The sequence below is a fragment of the Cyanistes caeruleus genome, chromosome 16, assembly GCF_971803275.1.
Source record: "Cyanistes caeruleus chromosome 16, bCyaCae1.hap1.1, whole genome shotgun sequence".
Classification (NCBI taxonomy): domain Eukaryota; kingdom Metazoa; phylum Chordata; class Aves; order Passeriformes; family Paridae; genus Cyanistes; species Cyanistes caeruleus.
The window spans coordinates 10828358-10847945 of record NC_141716.1 but is presented as its reverse complement, the minus strand read 5'-3'; the positions used below and the strand labels follow the sequence as shown (position 1 = coordinate 10847945).

The 19588-nt window shown below is 50.4% G+C and overlaps 1 protein-coding gene across 4 annotated transcripts; it reads right to left on the bottom strand.

The window, feature by feature from the left end:
* Nucleotides 1-396: 396 nt before the first annotated feature.
* On the bottom strand, nt 397-19136 carry SGK2 (serum/glucocorticoid regulated kinase 2). 4 transcript variants are annotated; one of them, XM_023939933.2, is made up of 15 exons: nt 18723-19136; nt 14935-15086; nt 9825-9894; nt 8544-8601; nt 8054-8103; nt 7399-7456; nt 6740-6823; nt 6303-6434; nt 5380-5492; nt 4866-4902; nt 4201-4287; nt 2842-2937; nt 2415-2570; nt 1946-2035; nt 397-1743 (listed from the first exon to the last, which is right to left on the bottom strand). In XM_023939933.2, exons 2-15 carry the CDS (start codon nt 14984-14986, stop codon nt 1588-1590), a joined length of 1239 nt encoding a protein of 412 aa, XP_023795701.2. In that variant the 5' UTR covers nt 14987-15086; nt 18723-19136; the 3' UTR covers nt 397-1587. The 4 variants fall into 4 exon arrangements, with proteins under 4 accessions (XP_023795701.2, XP_023795698.2, XP_023795699.2 ...); XM_023939930.2 differs by having other exon boundaries at nt 17328-18810; XM_023939931.2 differs by lacking the exon at nt 18723-19136 and adding an exon at nt 15207-15316.
* Nucleotides 19137-19588: the final 452 nt, after the last annotated feature.

Here is a 19588-nt window from a genome sequence, read left to right as displayed (position 1 = left end):
TCCCGCTGTCCTCAAGCCGCTCCTGACGTTCCTGGGCCTTCGAGTTTGCTCGTGACTAAAATCCCAATCCTGACAACTGCACGTTCGTCCCCGTGAGGGGGGCAGGCCGTGACTCAGAGTGCCCACAGAAGCTGTGGCGGCCCCTGGATCCATGGACGGGTCCAAGGCCAGGATGGATGGGGCTTGGAGCAAAGTGGGAGAGTAGAAGGGATCCTCACCCATAGCCTTAAAGATCCTCAAGCCTTCCATGATTCTGTGATCATATTAAATGAGGGAATTCCTCTTTAATTTAAACCCTTCAGTGTTAGTGACTCTGCATGCAGTATCATGCTCTCAGGCCCAGCACAGAGCAAACCCCCTCCTTCCCCTCTTATCCAGGACAAGCAGAGAACAACATCAGTGTTTATAACTTTAATATAAACCATGTCATACTTCCAATGACTTCAGCATATACAAGATAGAGCCTGATTAAAAAAAAAAAACCAATACACCGTTGTACCAGCACAAGGTTCCCCACAGCATGAGCATCACACAACTTTTAGACAGCCCCTTGTTTATCCCCGTGTTGCTCTGAGCCCCCTGTCCTCCCCACAGCCACAGCACACAACAGCTTAAAAAAATATGTGGGAAGTGACATTCAATGAATACACCAGCACTTAAATTAAGGCAGAATAAATAACTGTTCCACATCAGTGATGGGCATTTTCAGGTGAGTGCTGGAGCCTGGTCAGCACTCACTGTTCACTGCCCTGTGCTCATCACAGTAAGTGCTGGTGTGCCTGAGGCAAGTCAAGCACACACTGTGAAAGCACCCCCCAACCCCAAGCAGAGGTCAGCTATAAAGTTATTTCCATTTTTTCCAATCAACTCAGCCCCCTTCCCCAGCCCCTTTTTGGTCTGGGATTTTCCTCATACACATTGGTTCCTCTGTCACAGCCTCAGTGTGGCTTCAGTAGCATCCCAATCCTGGACCAGACAGATGATCCTCTCACTTTGAGAGAGATCAGGCTGGCATGAAAGAACACAGTGCAGTTCAGGATTTACAGATCTGCAGATGTCTTTGGAGCAACGATGAACAGTTTTTCACTCAGCCCAGGATAAGCAGCTTGAGTTGACAGAGTTCACCTAAAGGAAGGAAGCCACTGTTCATGGTGATATGAAGAGTTTTCCATTCCTGATGAGGGCTTTGGAAAGACATTGGACATAGCTGACCATAGTTTCACAAAAAAAAAAATTAAAAAAATATGTCCAGTTACAGGGACATGGCTGTTGATGTGAATAATGGCACATGCCTCAACCATAGATACAGCCACAGGGTGAATACAATTCTGCCAAGCAGCACAAGACACTCAGGGAAAATCATAGTCAGTGTCCCACTTCCCCTGGCAGGGAAATATTCATTTAGGGAGAAAATCCACCAAACAGCAAAAATTAAGATCTGTGTTCCATCCCAGCCAGTTAGTGTGTTAGTGCCAATTTCCTTAAACCATGAGCAAAGGATAGTACCAATCCTCTCAAAAGGAAAAACAAAACAAAAATATAAAACCCATTCATTTAAAATATGGCTTCACAAAGCCGTTGTAAAACTTAAATGTCCTCTTCAGTTGGTGCATATGAAAATCCTAAAAATGCATCTGAGGCACTGGAGCTGCTGGCTGCTAGCTCAGGTGTGCGGGTGATGGAGGCAGAGATGGCTTCTTGGGTGAACTCAGGATCAAAGTGTCGCAGATCAGCTGGGCCAGCCTAACCAAGGAGCAGAGACACAATCATTGGGGGAACAGACCCAAACCAGACCCTTGTGTTCAGGCAGTCCAACACAGCTGCTCTTCCAAAAGAGCCACCACCTGCATCTGCAGGTCCCACCCCACCCCTCAGAATCCTCAGTGTCACCATGAGGCATCTGGAAAGAATCCCATGTGTAAAACAGACAGAATTACCCACTTACCACATTGGGGTTGAATGGAGGAGTAATCCTCTTGTGATATAAATCATCCCAGTTTATTGGGCTGAAGAATACGTGGTTCTTTATTTCAAGCTGTACAGAAAGCAGGAAGGAAAAGTCAGTCTTCTGCCAACCCTCCTTTTCCAGCACCTGATCTGACAGCTCTAAGTGGCTGAAGAAAGGCTTGAAGTTACCACAAACCCATATCCACAAATCCTTAATACATTGGGGTCCTAGTCCAGGAATGCCCTGAAGGGAAATGACCCATCACACACTGGTGTCCTTAGCTGGCCCCCACCCCTCTCCCTTTGGAAATCCAAGTCAACCCCATGTATCCCTTGTAGGAGGCTGAAGGGACAGACTGTGTGGGAAGGTTTTTTCCAAGGCAGTGCTGTTATGAAAGAAATGCTTAGAATAGAAATTTTCCTCTCCATCCTCCCTCCCTCCTGCTCATATAGTGAAGGCCACCTACAAAGTCTGTTTTGGCACCCAGCCTCCTCTTCTGGTCCTTGTGGAGAAGTCCCTGAAGGATGTCACAAGCTGCCACAGTTTTGGTTCCTTGGATCTGTAGTGGCTTGTGCAGAATGTTGTCATACATCTGAGACACATCCCGGCTGTAAAAAGGAGGCTAATTTGAAAGAGAGGAGAAGCAACCAGATAAAACATGAGCTACCCAAAGGAGTGACACATTGCAGGTCAAAACGGGTCCTGCAGTGAGTAAATGAGGGAGACCTGCCACACCTCTCATCAAAAGGGCAGTGGTAGGGTTGAACCAGATCATTAATTCAGGATTTAGTTGTTTATCAAGTACCTTGTGAGCACCAGATCAACCTCACACCACAGCTTTTGCAAATAAAATTTCCACAATGTAAAGGAAACCGGCCCATTTCCAAACTTACCAGTCCAAAGAGCATTTCATAGAGGACAGCTCCTAGGCACCACCAGTCTACTGTCCTGTCATAGGGCTGCTTCTTTAGCACCTCAGGAGCCAGGTACTGAGAAGTCAGAAGGAAATATTGGAGTCAAATTATAAAGGAAGGGCTTTGTCCTTCTTAGTCCCAAACCGGGCTGCAGCTCAACTTGAGCAACTGCATTAAGAAAACACAGATGCTTTTCCTAGTATTATCTAATAATTTCTCCACTTGCTTTGGAGCAATGGGGTCGAGAGACACCTACCAGAGCCCTCAAAGTGTCCTTCCAGGCTACAGGAGGTTCTCTTCCTCAAGAGGACTTCTACAAGCATTTGCTGCCTGCCACAATTCAGCCAGCAATCCTGTCCCACTATGACATATCACACCTCTAAAAGCTCCTGTGCAGTTTTCAGCCCCAGTAAGTCTGTCCAAAACAGCAAAGCTACCAAGAGCCACCATCAAGGAGCAACAGGCAAAAATTTGAGCAGGCTGCAGAACAGTTTCCCACAGAATTACCTCTGTGTACTATCAGGCTGTATCTAGAATGGGAAAACACCAACACACACCAAAACTAGACAACAAAGCTCAAACACTCCTGCTTGCTTCATGCTGTGCTATTGCATAAGTGACACCTCACTGAAAAAGGAGGGGAATTCCTGCCAAATTCTGCTGAGCTTGAATGCTGAAAGATGTTGTATTTACAGACCATTTGTCAGGCTGCCTGGGGAAAGCAGTGGGACAGGGATATTACCTAGGCTGAAGTGCTACCAAAATCCCCAGGCTCAGTAAGAAGCCAGCAAAAAAGCCTCCAAGAAGCCAGACTGGAAATAGGTTTTCCCAAAACCCAGCTGGAGTACATTGGAGGAAAGGCATTTCCTCCCCTCTGAGTGGTGTTCACATTCCAGAGGAGAGCCTGGTCCCCTCCTCTGTGCAGGGCATTCTGCAGCTCCTGTATGCACCAAGGACTCACAGGAGAGCACAGCAAGGTCCTGTGCATGCCAGTACCAGCAGGTTCCTTGTTCTGCATCTCTGGGGTCTCAGAGCAGGCAAACATCCTGCTCCCAGGGACAAGGTTGTCTCCACCTCCACAGCTATTTTCACAAGCTTGGCCATTTCCAAGTGCAGGAGCCCCTGCATCAAGGTCATTAATACTCCAAAATTACTGTGTTGTTACAGGTAAAGCTGTCTGCTGGATAGAGAAGGCCTTATTTGAACTCCAGCTTCAGGCTGACAACCTCAGAGAGCCTATAACTTTTTGAGGTGTCACATAAGCCCAAGACCCAGAGCACCATGTATCTGAAGATTTCCAGCCCTCAGGTCAGAGCAAATCCCCAGCACATGCAGTACCTCAGGAGTGCCACAAAAGGTAGAAGTTGTCTCTTCTTGCTCCATTCCTTCTTTGCAGAGTCCAAAGTCTGTCAATACTATGTGTCCCTAAAGAAAAGACAAATTTAACTTGACCCACTCTTTCTGGAGACGAGACAAGATCTCCAAAGATTTTCCTAAGCATTAATTCTCATCTGGGTTTTAGTTCCCCATTGCTCATCTGCCTCCCCCCTCCCTCTCTTTATGTTCATTCTATAGTACAGGTACTGGAGCCTGTAGAAAAAATAAAGTCTAGATTTCTTATTTTTTTTCATTTGTCTGCAGCTAGACAGCCATGAATGAGATCCAGTAGTCCTGTGATTTTCTGCTGCTTTATCCCAGAGCCAATTTATAAAACAGTCACCACCAGAGTTGTAGCAGTGACTTTCTCTTCATCCCTCTGATTCCTGCCCACAGGTCAGGTCCCAGCTTCTGGGTATGAGCCAAGGGCCCCAAAACCATGGAGTTCTCCAGAGGGCAAACCCACTCATCCCTCCAGGATCTGCACACAAGTGCAGTGGGGCAGACAGACAAAATCCATGCCATGGTGTCAGCTGTAGTCCAGCTTGCAGAGCCACAGCCCTCTGCTGATGGCCCTTTTTTTTTTTTTAAAGCCATCAGAAAGACAGCTCAAGCCATGAATATACCTGGCAATCCAGGAGGATGTTCTCAGGCTTTAAGTCCCTGCAAGACAAAGTGCTGTTTGAGCAGATTTGGCCAGATACTTAGAAAACATGTATATGAAACAGCATCAGCTAAGAACAGGGGCTTACAAGGCCTCCCAATCCAGATCACCAAGATCTTCCCAAATTGCAGACTCCCACCAGTATACATACAGGCAAACATAAATAGGCTGCTTTCACACAGGATCAGGTGTTAGCCTGCATTTCCATGCATAAATTGTTACTTGAGAGAGGATTTCTTACTTATTGAGCCAGGTTTATTTTATGTCTTTAACTCTCAGACAGATACTGGGAAGGGGGAAGAATGGTTCATTGCCCATCAGGTCCTCTCTTGCAGGGTAAAGTTTGCCAGCAGCAGCCTTGTCTGGGCTAGGACATTCCTCAGCTACTCCAGTCCTGCATTTCACTTCCCTGGTGAATCCCTTTCCCTCCCAACTCTGCACCCCCTGTCTGGGCAGGCTTGCTGCCCCTGCCTAACCTGTAGATGATGTTTAGGGAATGCAGATATCCAATGGCACTGGCAACTTCTGCAGCGTAGAATCGGGCCCGGGGCTCACGGAAACAGCGCTCCCTTTGCAGGTGGAAGAAGAGCTATGGGAAGGTGAGAGAGTTGTTCATGCCTTTAAATAAATGAAGGCTAATCTGGAGCAAGGCTGAAAGCCAGCTATATAAGTGAAAAGTGATTTGTAGCAGGTAGCAGATGAATGGCATGAAATAAGCCCAAACCAAGTGAATTTACACAATCCAAACACCTTTCTAGAAACTGCTTAACTTCTCCTCCTCATCATTCACAAATATTAATTAATTCACAAATGCTCCCATCATCTGCTGACCTGATTAAGCTCCTATTTTACTACAACCCACAGGCAGATTACAGCAGTAGTACAGCCATGAGAAGTGGTACATGCAGAAAGCTGAACATGCAAAGGTCCCCAACATGAACTTGATTTGGGCAAAATATCCTCCTTAACAATATCTCCCAGCCAGTTTCAGCTAGCACAGAAAGACAGCTGAGAAAGGTAAACTTCCACTGGACAGAAAAAGTCTAGGAAGTTGCAATGGCATCACCCCTAAGCACTAGACATGGATCCAGAGCGGTTTCACTAAAGCTCACCTACACAAATATTTCCCATATTCTCCATAGCATTTTGAGATGACTCAATATTCCTTTTCTCAGAATTTTTACTTTAGGAGTCTTCTGGCTCAGGTCATAGCCAGCAAGATCTTGACTCAATTTACAGGTGAGGTATCCTGCCAGGTATTCCTGGTTGCTTCTTGCCAGCAGTCAGAACAACATTATCCCTCAACATCATCGTCTTCTGACAAGAAATAGCTTTAAATAAAGTAGCAAATTTGTGAAGGACTAAAAAGGATTAAACCAAAGCCTGTAAGTGCACTCACCTCTCCTCCATTTACATAGTCAAGCACAAAGTAAAGCTTCTCTGAGGTCTGGAAGGAGTAGTGGAGTCCCACAAGGAAGGGGTGCTTGACATTTTTCAGGAGCACATTGCGTTCTGCCATGATGTGGTTTTGCTATCAAAAAGCAGGCAAGGCATTAAGGTTTCAGGTAAGGATCCAGCCCAGCCTGCCCTAAGGGCTCACTGCTGCTTTCAAAACAGGTGGAAGCTGGGAGCCCACAAGGGTCATTTCCAGCCCCAAAAAGAGAATCTCTCCCTCCTAGCTGACCTAATTAATCTCTTCTTTTGTTCTCATGGCACAGGCAAATCCATGTTTAACATATGAACTGCCTACCTGAATGCCAGGTACCCCCATTGCACTACCCAGAGAGCCCATACACTGACCACAGTTTCCAGAATAGCCCAGGAGAGCACACATACCTCCTTTTTCTTGAGGATAGTTTTCTTATGCAGGACTTTCACCGCATAAAAAGTCCCGTCACACTTGCGCTTGGCCAGGAGAACCTGCAACAGAAGGTCCTGCTCACAGCTGTCTGTCTCACCTTGGTGTTTCCACATTAGTTCAACACTCCTGTGAGTGATTATTCACAGAAAACTACTTCAGAGGGACAAGTACAGGGTTTTAAAAACCAAGCTCCAGCCCTCTCAATTCCCAGCACTTCTTCATTGCCACAAGAAAAGCACTCTATCTCCACATATATTTCCTAGACATCCAATAGAAAATCATTTTGGAGCATTTCAGGTCAGTCCCATTTAAAGTGAATCCTGGCTGTCTCCAAGCTTTCTCTGGAGATCTTTTGCTGGAAAAGTTCAAAACTTACTTCAAATCAAGCTCTTACCAGCAACACCCTGAGCATAAAACACCTCACTCCTCAGTCCTTCGAGAGGTTGAATGACCTTAAAATTAGAATGTACTACTTATAACAGTATCTCAGGATTTATTTAGTCTCAGTCCCACTCAGGCCAAACACCTCAGGAGAGGGGCAAGCAAAGGACACAGCCAGAAGCTCCTTCAGCAACACATTTTCATTCCAAGTTGCCTCCAAACAGTTATAGCCCACCTGCACAAGCCCACTTACTTTTCCAAAGCTTCCTTTGCCAATAACCTTCAGGAAGTCAAAGTCTGTTGGCTTGGCACTGTTGGGCAAGAATAAAACAAGTTAATGTTTCAGGGAGAGAAACATGCAACAGTAACACCACCATCAAAGCAAAGTTCCTGCTTGGAAAAACGAGTGCTTGTGAAAGGGATTAAAGGGCGCTGGCAGGTGACCCTCGCTCCCAGGCAGCTCAGGATTCACACTGTGTGTGCTGGTGCGCCCTGCAGAGCATGAGCAGCCCCTCAGCACCCCAAGGGCTGGAGGCAGAAGCAGGGACAGCACCTGGAAGGACAAGGAGACGCCTTTACAGGGGACACAGCTTGTCCCTGTTTCTAGAGGAGGATAGTCAGGAAGCCAGCAGTGATGAGGAAGACCTTCCCTTACACATCTCAAAAGAAAAGGGACAAGGGGCTACAGACATGGACAGGAGAGGATGATTGTAACAAGTACCAGCTGCAGCTTAGTCTTGGAAGAATCTTAGTCTTGATGCATTGCTGACACATGTGGTGTTAAAGGGCGAGAAATGTAATTGTCCAGACTCCTGCAGACACCACCCTGTGACACACAGGCACCATCTGCATCCCCTGCCAGTGCTCTTCACACTCCACGCCCTACCTGGCTTTGCTGGCAAACTTACTTGGGGTTAGCAGAAGGTCCGAGGTTGATGTTGTCAGTTGGTGTTGAAGGCTAGAGAAGATAACAAGAATTTTAGTCATAAGGACTATGCTATTATCTTTCTCAACACAGCATCCCTCACACAGAGCCATTGATAAAACACCCATCAGATACTTCAGCAAACATTTAAGGTCACTTTATATGGCCTTGTGCACACCCAGCACCACAGAGCTGCAGCCTCCCTCTTTCCAAAGGCAAGGGGCTACATACACACGTGCTCTTCCTCCTCTTCCCATTCCCTAGGAATCTTACTCTCCCCAGACTCTGGGAACACCATGCCTTGTCCAAAAGGGCCTCTCTGTTTTTCTCCACCCAGCATCACTCACAGGACAGGGCAGCAGTAAGACTCCCAGCAGGCTAACACAGGCTCTCTCTCCTTGTTTCTCACCTAAAGGCACCAGCCCCCTTTGTCCCAAAGGTGAGGATTTGCTTGTTCAGAGCCATGCTCTCACCTGGCTGCTTTTGTCTGGGCTCCGGGAACGATCCATTAAAAACACAACTCGCTCAGCACTTGGAAAAGAAGAGGAAGGCAGTGTTGAATACAAAATCTGAGAGAGAAACAGCTTCACAGGTTGGCAGGAAGAAGTGCAAACTCCAGTGTGTGTACCCCTTCCATCACAGGAGAGCTCAGCTGAGCTCCCCAGCACTGCTATCCCCAAAGGATGGGATGCCCACACCCTGGGGGAGGCAGGGAGCAGCATGTGCTGACAGCAGGTCAGGGAAACAGGAGTTCTGGGTGAACAAGTATATGCAATATCTAATGTTGGCCCCTGACTTGCAATAGCACAGGCTGCACAAGCACGTGAGGAACAGCACAACCCCAGCAGCAACACAGCACCAGGCCAGGTGAAGTCACAGCTCTCCTGGGCATGGCCAGACCCCTCTCAAGGCAGATGCAGCCCCCTCCCCACTGCACAGGGATGCTGCAGCCCAATGAGTATCCTCACAAGGCAGCCAGGAGAGTCCAGCTAGGTTCAACCACCATGGTCCATGGGGCTGGCAGCAGCCAGAGCCTGCTCCCTAGGCCAGGTCAGACAAGGGCAGCTTGGGGCTGTTGGCATTGCAGGGAAGAGGAGCTGCCACAGCAGGCTCGGTGAGCAGAGGCATTAAAGACCTCTTGCCTGCCCAGTGCAGCTTTTTCTGGGGCTAGAGGAGCCAGACTTGAACACTTGTTGTTTCAGATCCATCCTGCCTCAGCATCACTGGGGGTGGGTGACCCTTGCCTCAGGGATTCCTCCCTTTGGTTTTAAGGGTTCCCCTATGCTCTTTGCAAAAGCCAGAATTAAGAAGATTACACGAACAAAACATCTCTGCTCCCTTCTCCCCTACCCCAGAGAGCTGAGACTCCCCCTCAGCCCCACCACACTCTCATACACACACTTCACAAGGCTCTGAAGGCTCTCATCCCCACAGCCACCCTCTGCCCTACCCCTCCCAAAAAGGGAGCCCAAAGACCCCACCAGCCTCCCCACATCTCACCTGTGGGTGCTGCCACTGTCTGCCCCCACACACCACCAGGCACAGACCCCCAGCCATCCCAAAGAAACCCCCCCTGCACAGCCAGGCTGAGCACGGCAGGAGCTGCAGGGCAGCAGCAGATACTGGCGGCTGTGTCAGGGACTGCCCACATCTGCCCGGTGCCAGCCAGCTCCATCCACCACCCAGCCAGCACAGGGCCTACCGGGCTGAGCTGTTAAAGGGCTCCCATCCCACTGGGAGGGTTTCATACTCACTATGAGCAGAGCCTGGAGCCAGAGGCCTTGATGGTTTGTTCTATCCTCTCCCGGCCGTGCTTGATGAGTTCTGTGAGGAAAGTTGGAGCACCGAAGCCGATTAGCTGGCAGCGTGATCACAAGTGCACAGAGGCACATTTGTTCTTCACTGACCTTGCTCTTCTCTCCACAGCCGCCCTCCTCCCCCTTCCACTCACATACCAAAATAACCAGGAAATTATAGGAACCAGGACATCTTCCCTCCCAGCCTCACCAGGAGCCCTCAATAGCTCACAGGACAGGGATGAGTGCCTCAAAACAGACACCCTTTCTGGTGGCCGAGGGGACTCAGGCTAAAGCACCACTGTCAAACCTTCCCAAGGCACCCCTGTGCCTCCAGGGGGGACAAGGAGAGTGTTTACAAGGATGAGGTTGTACTGGGATATGTCACACACTTGGCACATCCACTGTCCCTTTCATTCAGGACTCTGTGAGTAATTAGGGACGTGAATGAAACCTTTCAGGCCCTGCAGGAGGTAAGCCAGCACACACACATCACAGGAGTGACTTGCCCAAGGACACACAGCCAGCGCCAGAAGCTGGGATTCCCGCCATGGAGCATCCCTGCTGCTCAGCTGTGCAGGCAGTTGCCACCGCTCATCATCATCACCACCTCTCCCTTCACAGAGAGGAAGCCCTGGGCCTGCTCCCTGCTGCACAGGATGAGCCAGAGGGAAGCCCAAGGAGCGCAGCCTGTACAGAGGAGTTCCTTGCTTTGCTTAGGAGTAGACACCAAAATCACTTCAAGAGTCAGCTTCACTCCTCAGTTCTGCCACCAAAGGGAAAGCAAGAATCAAAACATTCACAGAAACATGTGTTTCCCTCTCCATCAAAACAGAAGGGGCTTTACAGACACAAGCAAGCTGTCACCCTGGAACAGCTCTTCTCCAGACCAAGGAATGGACAACACCAACTGCCAGAGCCCATCTCCCTGGACAAGGATTTTGTAGGACAATGAATTTTGAGGCAAACAAGCCCATAACAGAGTCCTTCCTGCATGGTTCTCTGGATCTGCCAGGCAGAGGGTCCTGAGAGCCCCTGAGAGCTCCTGAACTGGCCCCACCAGCAGATCTGGGATTTGGGGGCAGCTCTGATGAACAGCCAAAAAACTAAGCTGTTTAGAGTTTCTGAATGGATGAGAAAGGCAGAGCAGGAATTTAAAGCAAAGCCCACAACACATGCAGGGGGAGAACTTACGACATCAGGCTGGTCTGGGCCCCTGACCTTGTCCATACTTTACCCTGCAGCAAGTCCAAGATCCTGTCCCAGCTGGCACCCACCAGCAGGGACAGCACACAGGCAGCACCCAGACAGATCAAGCCCCATCTCCTCCCACTGGGCATAGTCCTTTCCTTGACAGCCTGGCTCTCCCTGGCTCGCTGAGGTCTGCTGAAGGTCATCCCACACCTGCCTCAGGGTTGCTGGACAGGCTGGGCAGATACCATGGCCACAGCAGAAGGACATTGCTGCTGCTGTCTCTGAGCAGACAGCACTCACTGAAGGACCCAGGCCTGGGAGGAGGTTGGCACAGGACTCACAGGTGTGTGTGGACAAGCCCCGAGCTGCAGAAGGCAGCAGTAGGGAGAGGAGTGAAGGTTCCCACCCCTGCTCAGGAGCCTCTTGCCAGAGGACCCCAGCCTAACACCTCAGTCCTGCTCGCTGCCTGCAGCTCCATCAGCTGATACAGCCCATTTCCTCCAAATCTGAAACCCCAGAAGCTTGGGTTTGGCCTCAGTTTGCCAGCCCCTGATCTGATCCCTGGTTTGGGGGAAATAATGACTCAGGCACAGATGGAAATACCACAGCTTGGGCATCTTGGAGAGCACACGAGCAAGCCATGGAAACACATCCACATGCCTTGGAGGTATATACCAGCAGCACGAGATACAGGGCAAGTTCCCAACATGCTCCAAGGGGCTTAAATAAGCCTGTTTTAGCAACCTGCTGCTGGGCAGGAGCCCCTTCCAGCCTGGCAGCCCATTCTTGCCTCCCTCCACCAGCCCTGTTCTGCTCCACTGCCTCTTTGCTGGAAGTGAAGCTGCTCAACAAGTCCCTGTTGACCAAGGGCAGCCTTTTCCAGCACAGCTTTTTCATTAGAAGGACTTGCTCTGAGGTTAAAGTCTCTGGCACTGAAACACCATACCCATTTTTAGGATGTGTAACGCCCCACCCCAAATCACATTCTGTTCAAGTTCAGAGCCACCTTCCCCAGCCCAACTCTTCCTTCCAAACCAGGTTGTTTAGTGGTTTAAATCTCACAGGCAGTCAAGCAGGCTTTTCCTTATCACTAACAAACCCTACTCCCCCTAAAGCACCAAGATTTCCTGAGCTCAGACACTGAACAACAGAACCAGAACTAGGTCACGAAGATACGCTGGAATCCTTGGTTATCCATGCCCGGCTGCATCCCTCCTTGTGCCTGCTGGTGCAGCATGGATGCTCCAGGCACAGCTAGGGCCACAGAGAGCATCGGCAAGCAAGTCTAGGAGTTCCCCAATATAACATGACTATTACACATCAGGAACACAAACCCCTGAACCCCACTGCCCCCTCCTGAAAGACCATCTCACCCCAACTCCTGGCCACAGGCATCCCCAGGCAGGAAGTACCCGCTCACACAACAGAAAGCTGCTACTTACAAGTTGGAGCAGTTCCTGCAGCTAAATCTCCCCCCACCACACATCCCTCAGTAACATACGTTTGCAGCACAGCACGAGCAGCTCCCCGTTCCTCTCACAGTTCTGGCAGTGGTGACCCACATTCCCATGCTAGCCCAGCGTTATTTGCTACAAACACATTACTAATGCAACGCGTACCTTGCACGGAGACACAACCTCATAGACTCGTCATCTGCGGGCTGCTCCCACCCTCCTCCCTGATGTCACCGCTCTCGGCAGCCCTCCCTGCCTAACCTACATTGCAAACCCCTCTGAGCCAGTCCCTCATCCCCTCCTGCTCCGGGAAGGGCTGGCTGCCAGCATGGACAGGCCTGGCAGGGCTGGCACTGGGACAGCAGGCGATGCTCTGGAGGAAGAGTTTGGAGGGGCACTTTGGGCAGCCCACAGCTCTCACCCAGCACAGGGGCAGCTCACAGCCTAAGGGGGAGATGCCCCAGTTTCAGCTCAGAGAGGAGCAGGGAGGGAGGTGGGAAGGAGGATTCCTCCAAACACGTGCTTTTACTGGAGAGAGAAAAAAAGGCTCAAGTTTTCCCCTGCTACAGATCTAAGAGATAGCTGCAAGCTAGTACTGAACTCCACTTTTGTTCCCATTGAGACACTACAGCAAGTCCAGGAAGAGGTCAGGAAAGACTTTAAAGCCCTTCTGCATTTCAGGAAGCTTTTTTATCCACCCTCTGGAGAGCTTCTGGCTTGTCCAATTTTCTCCTGCAGACCCTGTTCTCTACAGCCTAGGGACAGTACAAAACAGAGCAGGAACCCAGCAAAACAGCCCTGGTTCAGGGCAAGCTGGAGACAACCAGTCCTGAAAATTTTAGAGAAAAAGCTACATGCAGAACTTAAAGGAAACAGCAGGTGGCTAAAGCTTGAAGCACTTTGCAAAAAAATCATTCCATGAAAACAAGTCATCAAACATACCTGGGAGCACATCTCCCAGAGGCTGAGTCCTGAAGCACGGAAAGCAGTCCACAACTGCCAAGCACAGAGACCTCTCATTCCCCATCCTTCCACCAGCCCACCCTGCCAGGCCAGGAGCCCAACGCTCCTTCCTAAAACCCAGAGGGGAAGAGCTTTGTTTCCTGCAGCACCTCATTTAGCCCCTAAGCACACCACCCTCAGCTCCTCAGAACAAGCCTACCACCTCTGGTGTCTCACTGCAGCACTTTAAAGAGAGCAGGAAAAGCTGACCAGCTGCAAAAGATGAAGAAACACCTGCTAGCTGTATTTTAGAATTTAGGTGGGAGGGGTAGCTTTGGGTGGGAAGGAAGGGGTGCAGGTGGTGGGTAGGAACAAATCACAGCCTGGCAGGCAGCTCAGGTGTTCTGATTTTTTTACAAGTCAGCTGGAAATTTGTCCTCTGTCCAGAGGTTTGGAGGGAGGTCAAAACTGGGACCCTGGAGGGCTGCAGCCAGGGCAGCCAGGCTGGTGCTTTGCAGCACATGGAGAGCCTGGTGATTTGAGAGACCAGAGACTGAGCTCTGAGCAAAAGGAGACCCGGGAGAAGGGCTGATATCTTCTCTCTCTTCATTAAAAATAAAGCAGTCACTTTTTGCTTCCACTGTAGTTTCCTATATAATCTCCCTGCCTGAAGCTGCAGCACCATGAAAGAAGCTTCTAGAGCAATTTCAGTGCTGGGTGCAAGGAGGTAAAAGCAGAGCTGTGGGAAGCAGAAGGGCTGGCCACCCTCATGAGGGATGGGTCCTCAGCCTGGACTAGAGCTACCAGAGGGAGATCATCAGGAACATCTCCTTGGTGTCATGTGTAACAAGGGAGGGGAGCTGCATTTTGTTTGTAATATTACCTGCTTTCAGGTCAAAATCTGGTTTTTTGCTCAGCCAATATTCTCAAGCTATCAGCATTGACGTCTTTTAGAAATAGCTCTTGTTTTTTTTTCTCCAGCTTTGCCTCCACTTGCATTGAAATAGTCAAATTTCAGAATAATTTCATTAGTTAACTTACATTTTCTAGTCAGTTCCTTCTGCTTTTGTTTCTTTAATGAAAATCTCGGTGTTGTTAACAAAATATACTTGATTTTAATTTCCATGGAAAAAGGTATTTTTACTTAAAAACCTACTTTCTGTCTAAAGAGAAAGCAGGAGGATCCTGTAAGGAAAATTTTAACAGCTAAAGTGCATAAAACACTTAATCTGACAGCAGGTAGCGATGGACCAAGTGATGTTGGGTCAGTTTTGTCCATCCTACCCCCTCTGTGAGGATCACTGACCCTCCAGGGCTGGGTGTGCAAGGCAAAGCTGCCACATCCCCTCCCAGCCCAGTCCCCCGTGTGTGTCCCACGGGAACCAGGCTCTGCAGCCCAACACTGGCAGGAGACTGCCAGGGAAGCCTTCTCCATGGCCTCAGCATCCCCAGGGCTCAGTGCCACCCAGCAGCATTACCCTTTGTCTTGCCCAGGGCAGTGGAGGAGAGCTCCATCCAGGCCACGAACATAAGCCAGCAGAAATAATCTCCTCTCCTTGCAGCTGGGGCAGGAACTCAGCGGCCGGCTCCGGCTGTCCTCGGGGAGCAGCGCACACAGATGTTCCTCTGTCTGCAAAGGTGAAGGGCACAGGAGTAAGAGCAGGAACGAGTCCTTGGGTGCAGCACTGGCTGCCAGGCACAGCTCTGGGACATGAGGCCAGCTCCTGGCCCTCATCTGGGCAGCACCCACCCAGCATCCAGCCTGGTGGAGGTTACTGAGGGCTCTGCCATCACCCCAGTGACAAAGCACTTTGGGACTGCTGGACAGAAGGAATGGAAGAGAGCTGAGAGGTTTAGCTCCTGTAACACAGAAGAAATTTACTCAAACCCTCTTAAATTCATGTAATTCTGCTGTCAGGAAAGGATCTGCAGTTTAGATGCTTTTGAGGAGCTGAAACCAAATTTACCCTGGCTGTACCCAGGGTGACATCCCTGACACCAGTGGCTCCCTGGCACAGGAGAAAACATCCTCTGGAAGCACAGGGACACATGGCCCACCAGTAAATCCCCAGCTTAGGGCAGGTCCTCACTGGAAATTCAACATCAGACTCCACCAGACACCTGGGGCAGCTGCAAAGGGCTTTGCCTGTGGAGCCCTGTGGCTCTCCCAGGAGAGGTGACCGGGGTGAGCAGTCATCATCACGATGACGTGAGTGGGACAGGCAGGTGTGAGCAGGGTTAGCCTCCTGCCCTCCCCATGTGTAAGAGGTGAGGCTGTGCCCTTGTCCTGTGCTGTGTGCCCACAGTCTCCCCCTGCAGCAGCTCTTGTTCCTCCCCCATCACTGCCCGTGCCCATGGCAGGACACTTTAGTGCCACGCTGAAGGGACTTCTGAGTGTCACACACATCACACAGGCACGTGTCCCTGCAGGTGCCACCAGGTAACCGTGGCCCCTTACACCAGCACTGGCCTTGGCCCATTCCCCTGCCCAGAACTCACACACTCCTAAACAAAATTAAACAATTCTGCTGAAGCTGGAGAGCTGCTGATGTCAGCGCTGGGTTTTGCCAGCATTGCTGCTCTTCTGTGTCCTCCAGAGAGCACATCTGTGCCAGGAAAACCTCTGGCTGGACCCGAGTTCAAAGGTGAGGAGCAGCTCTCGGGCAATTTAACCCCTTCTGTGCACACCTCCTGCCTGGACCTAGCCAAGCCATGGTGGGAACAAGCTCTGGCCACAGAGAGGGGTTTTTTCAGCTGCACTGGCACAGCTCAGAGCCTCCAGACATTGCCTATACTTGGAAACATCATTTTCCTCACGGGAGTGAAGCTGCCTTTCTCTTCCCCAAGCCCTATAAGGGGTCAAGGGCTGTGTGGTCCTTCTGTGACTGAATTGGATCCCTCCAGGAAGGACCATCCCAGCAAAGCCACATTTGCAGCTTTACCAGGACAGGACACACCCAGTGGGGACAACAGATCCAGCCCATTTTCTCTATACACAGAGAAATAACCTCCCTCTCTTTCTGACAACATTTTATGTTCTATTTTACAGGGAAAGATAATCCCAATCTCCCTGTCTAGCAATATCCATAACCATAATCATAAAAGTATCACTGAAGTGGAACCACACAGTCCTGAGCAAGTGGAATTGCAGGGAAGGTCCTGATAAGGCTAAAACAAATACTTCTCTAGAAAGCACAAGGCAAATCCAATCCATGGATCTGCAGAGAAAGGTGACCTAAAATGTTTGGCTACTCAGTTATCTCTGCTGGGTAGGAGCTAAGATAGGGTGGAATAGGATAGGATATAGGATAGGATATAGGATAGGATATAGGATAGGATAGGACAGGACAGGACAGAACAGGACAGGACAGGACAGGACAGGATGTTCTTTAAAATCTCAAAGGCTATTTGTTCCTTTTAGGAGGATTCATGAAAGATTAAATAGATTATTGATGATCATTGCAGCTCTTTAGAAGATTTTTTTTTTTCCCCTCTCCATTTTTCTTTCAGCTTCAAAAAACCAGGGCTCTGCCTGAAGTCTTGCCTTTGATTTTGCCAAGGAATCACACATAAGTGCTGGGATGTTTCCCCATGTTTTGGAAAAAGGAGACAAGAGGAGACCACTGGGGATCAGGTTTTTATTCCAAAGGATGGCTAAGGAGGGTTTGAGCAACTCTTGCCGCATTTTGTGCCTCTGTTTCTGTAAATGTGAATGTGGCAGAATATTACTGATCTCTTGTAGAGCCTTTACATCTTCTGAGGAACAAATTCCTGAGGTTATTATTGTCATTAAATTAAGTGCCTGGGGCTTTGTTTTTGCTCCCAAGTGCTTTTCAAGTGTAGGCACAGTCTTAGTGAATAAATACCACACCGTTGGAAGCAGCCTGACTGTAAGTGGCCCCTCCTGGCCAGCCTTGTCCTTGTGGAAGGCTCAATTGTCCTGCTTGCTGTCCCCTCTTCTCTTTCCCAGCAGCACTTCAGGACACTTTACAGCCTGGGCATGAGGGCCTTCAAGAAAAAACAAAAAACAACCACAAACCCAAAAAACACAAACCCCAAAACCTGTTTTTTTGGGGTGAATACCTCTTTTCCCCTGCAGCACAGGTCATTGTGACACAGGACCACCACCCCTAGCCCCAGTGTGCCTAGCCTGGTGGGACAAGGGCAGAGAGGCAGTTTCCTGGCTGGATTGAGCAGGGTTTAGCAGCTCACAGGTGGCTCTGGGAGCTGCACTGCCCAAACCCAGGCCCCTCGCTGCTGGCACAGCACTGGCTCCGTCAGGAGGAGCTGGGGGTGCAGTGTCTGTGGGAATGCCTCCCCTCTGCCTGCTCCATCCCTGAGAGCTGCCAGCTCCACCTCTGCTGCATGGGATCCATGTTCTCAACCCTTTGTATCCACGGGAATCAGATGGTGCTGGCACAGCCAGAGGTTGTCTCCAGAAGCGTGGAGACAGTGCAGCCGCACTGGATGCAGCGAGCAGCCCTGTCCAAGCTGGCTCAAGGCATTGCCAGGACCTGTGAGCCCCTGTGCAAGAGCAGCAGAGCTGTCCTGAAACCTGCCAAGCCCAGCTCTGTCCCCTGCTCTGGAACTGAGCAGGAACAGCCCTCTCTGTCCTGCCAGAGAGGGGTTTGGGAATGTTCTGTCTGGTTTCTGAGCTTCACCAGGCCTGGCCTCAGAGACTCTCACAGCCCAGGAGACCACAGCCAACACAACCTGAAATTTCTGGTGTAAACATCACCTTTCTGCTGCTGGCTGCAAATCCCAGTGGAGCCCCAGGCTCCTTTCCACGTGTGGGTGGCCCAGGAACATGGGGACACACATGGGGACACAGCTGGCCTCTGCTGATCTGCCAGCCTCTGAAATTACCCAGATCAGGAGCACTCACATGTGCTCCTCACAGGAGCTCACCCGGGTGAGCTGATGAGGGGCTACAAGGACAAGCAGAGTGATGGAAGTTCCTTTGGTGGAAGTTTCCTGGGAGAGGCAGAGCTAATGCCAGAAATTTTCCCAGCTAGATTACAGGGGCAGCAAGGAGGCTGCTCATCTCCTCTCTGGACTTCTCCAGAGCTGGGAAACAACCCCACTGCTGGAACTCAACCCCTCTCCACCTCAGCTGCTGGCCCTGGGGAGCAGCTCTTCCACAGGCCAGCCAGGCTCCTGGCAGCAAAGTCCTTCACAAAACCCTCTGCTGCTCCCAAGGAGCTTCAGGAACTCATTAAAAGAGGGGAAAGTCACAATCATCCCAGAGAAAGCAAATGGCCATTACCTGAGACAGGGCTCCTGGGATCCGGCAGCAGGGCTGGAGGCACTGCCACACTCTCGCTGTGGGAAGCAGCTCGTACCGCTCTCCCTCCTGTTGTTTTTATTTTGGCAATGCAGTCTGAAGGTCGAAGAAAAAATCCGAAGGAGTGGCTTGTGGCAGGCAGTAAATTATTACCGTGGAGCGCTCTCTGAGGGGACCAAGGCACAGGGAGCTGGGGTGGGAGAGGAAATCCCTCCCTGGGGGATTAGAGGGCAGCTCGCTGGCTGGGAAGTGCAAAGGGTCAGAACAAAGTGCTCTGTTTGCCGGAGGCTGTGCCGGGTCACATGCCGGGTCCCAGCAGAGGTAATGAGGCGTGGGTCACCTCCCAAACTCCAGCAAGACCTCCTGACTGTGGACATGACCTTCTGCCAGTCCCCCAGCAGCCCACAGGCCTTGCCAGACAGGAAGGAGCTGGGTGAGAGGGAGCCTTGCCCTCTGGTAGCACTGAGGCACAAGAAATCCAGGGGCTTTCACATATTTGATCTGGGCAGGTGCGACAGTCCTACAAGCTCCCCTCTGCCTCCTGTGTGCCCCCTGCTCTGTGGATCCTGGGCCACTCATACAGGGGAAGAACCACCTGAGGATCCAAGGAAGATCCAGATGGGCACATCAGAACTGAACCCAGAGGAGCACTCTCAGAGCCAAAATCTACTTCCCTCCCCAGTTTGCTCCATTCCTCTCCCTTCCCCTCTGCTGGAGCCCAGCACCAGTGGTCACACATCCCTGTGTGGGGGCCCAAACAGGAGCCTGATGGATGAGAATGCTGGTGGAACCTCCAGCTCCTCACCTGAAACACAAACTCCAAAGATGTACAGAATTAGTTGATGGAG

Bases quoted from the DNA above. Each gene is read 5' to 3' on its own strand.
- SGK2 (XM_023939929.2), bottom strand. From the start codon at position 13,631: ATGAGGTGCTGCAGGAAACAAAGCTCTTCCCCTCTGGGTTTTAGGAAG. The intron at 4,903-5,379 runs GTTAGGCAGGGG...TTTGTCTTGCAG, and splicing joins TCCCTAAACATCATCTACAG to GGACTTAAAGCCTGAGAACA. The intron at 2,036-2,414 runs GTAGGTGGCCTT...CTTTCTGTACAG, and splicing joins TGGGTGCCAAAACAGACTTT to CTTGAAATAAAGAACCACGT.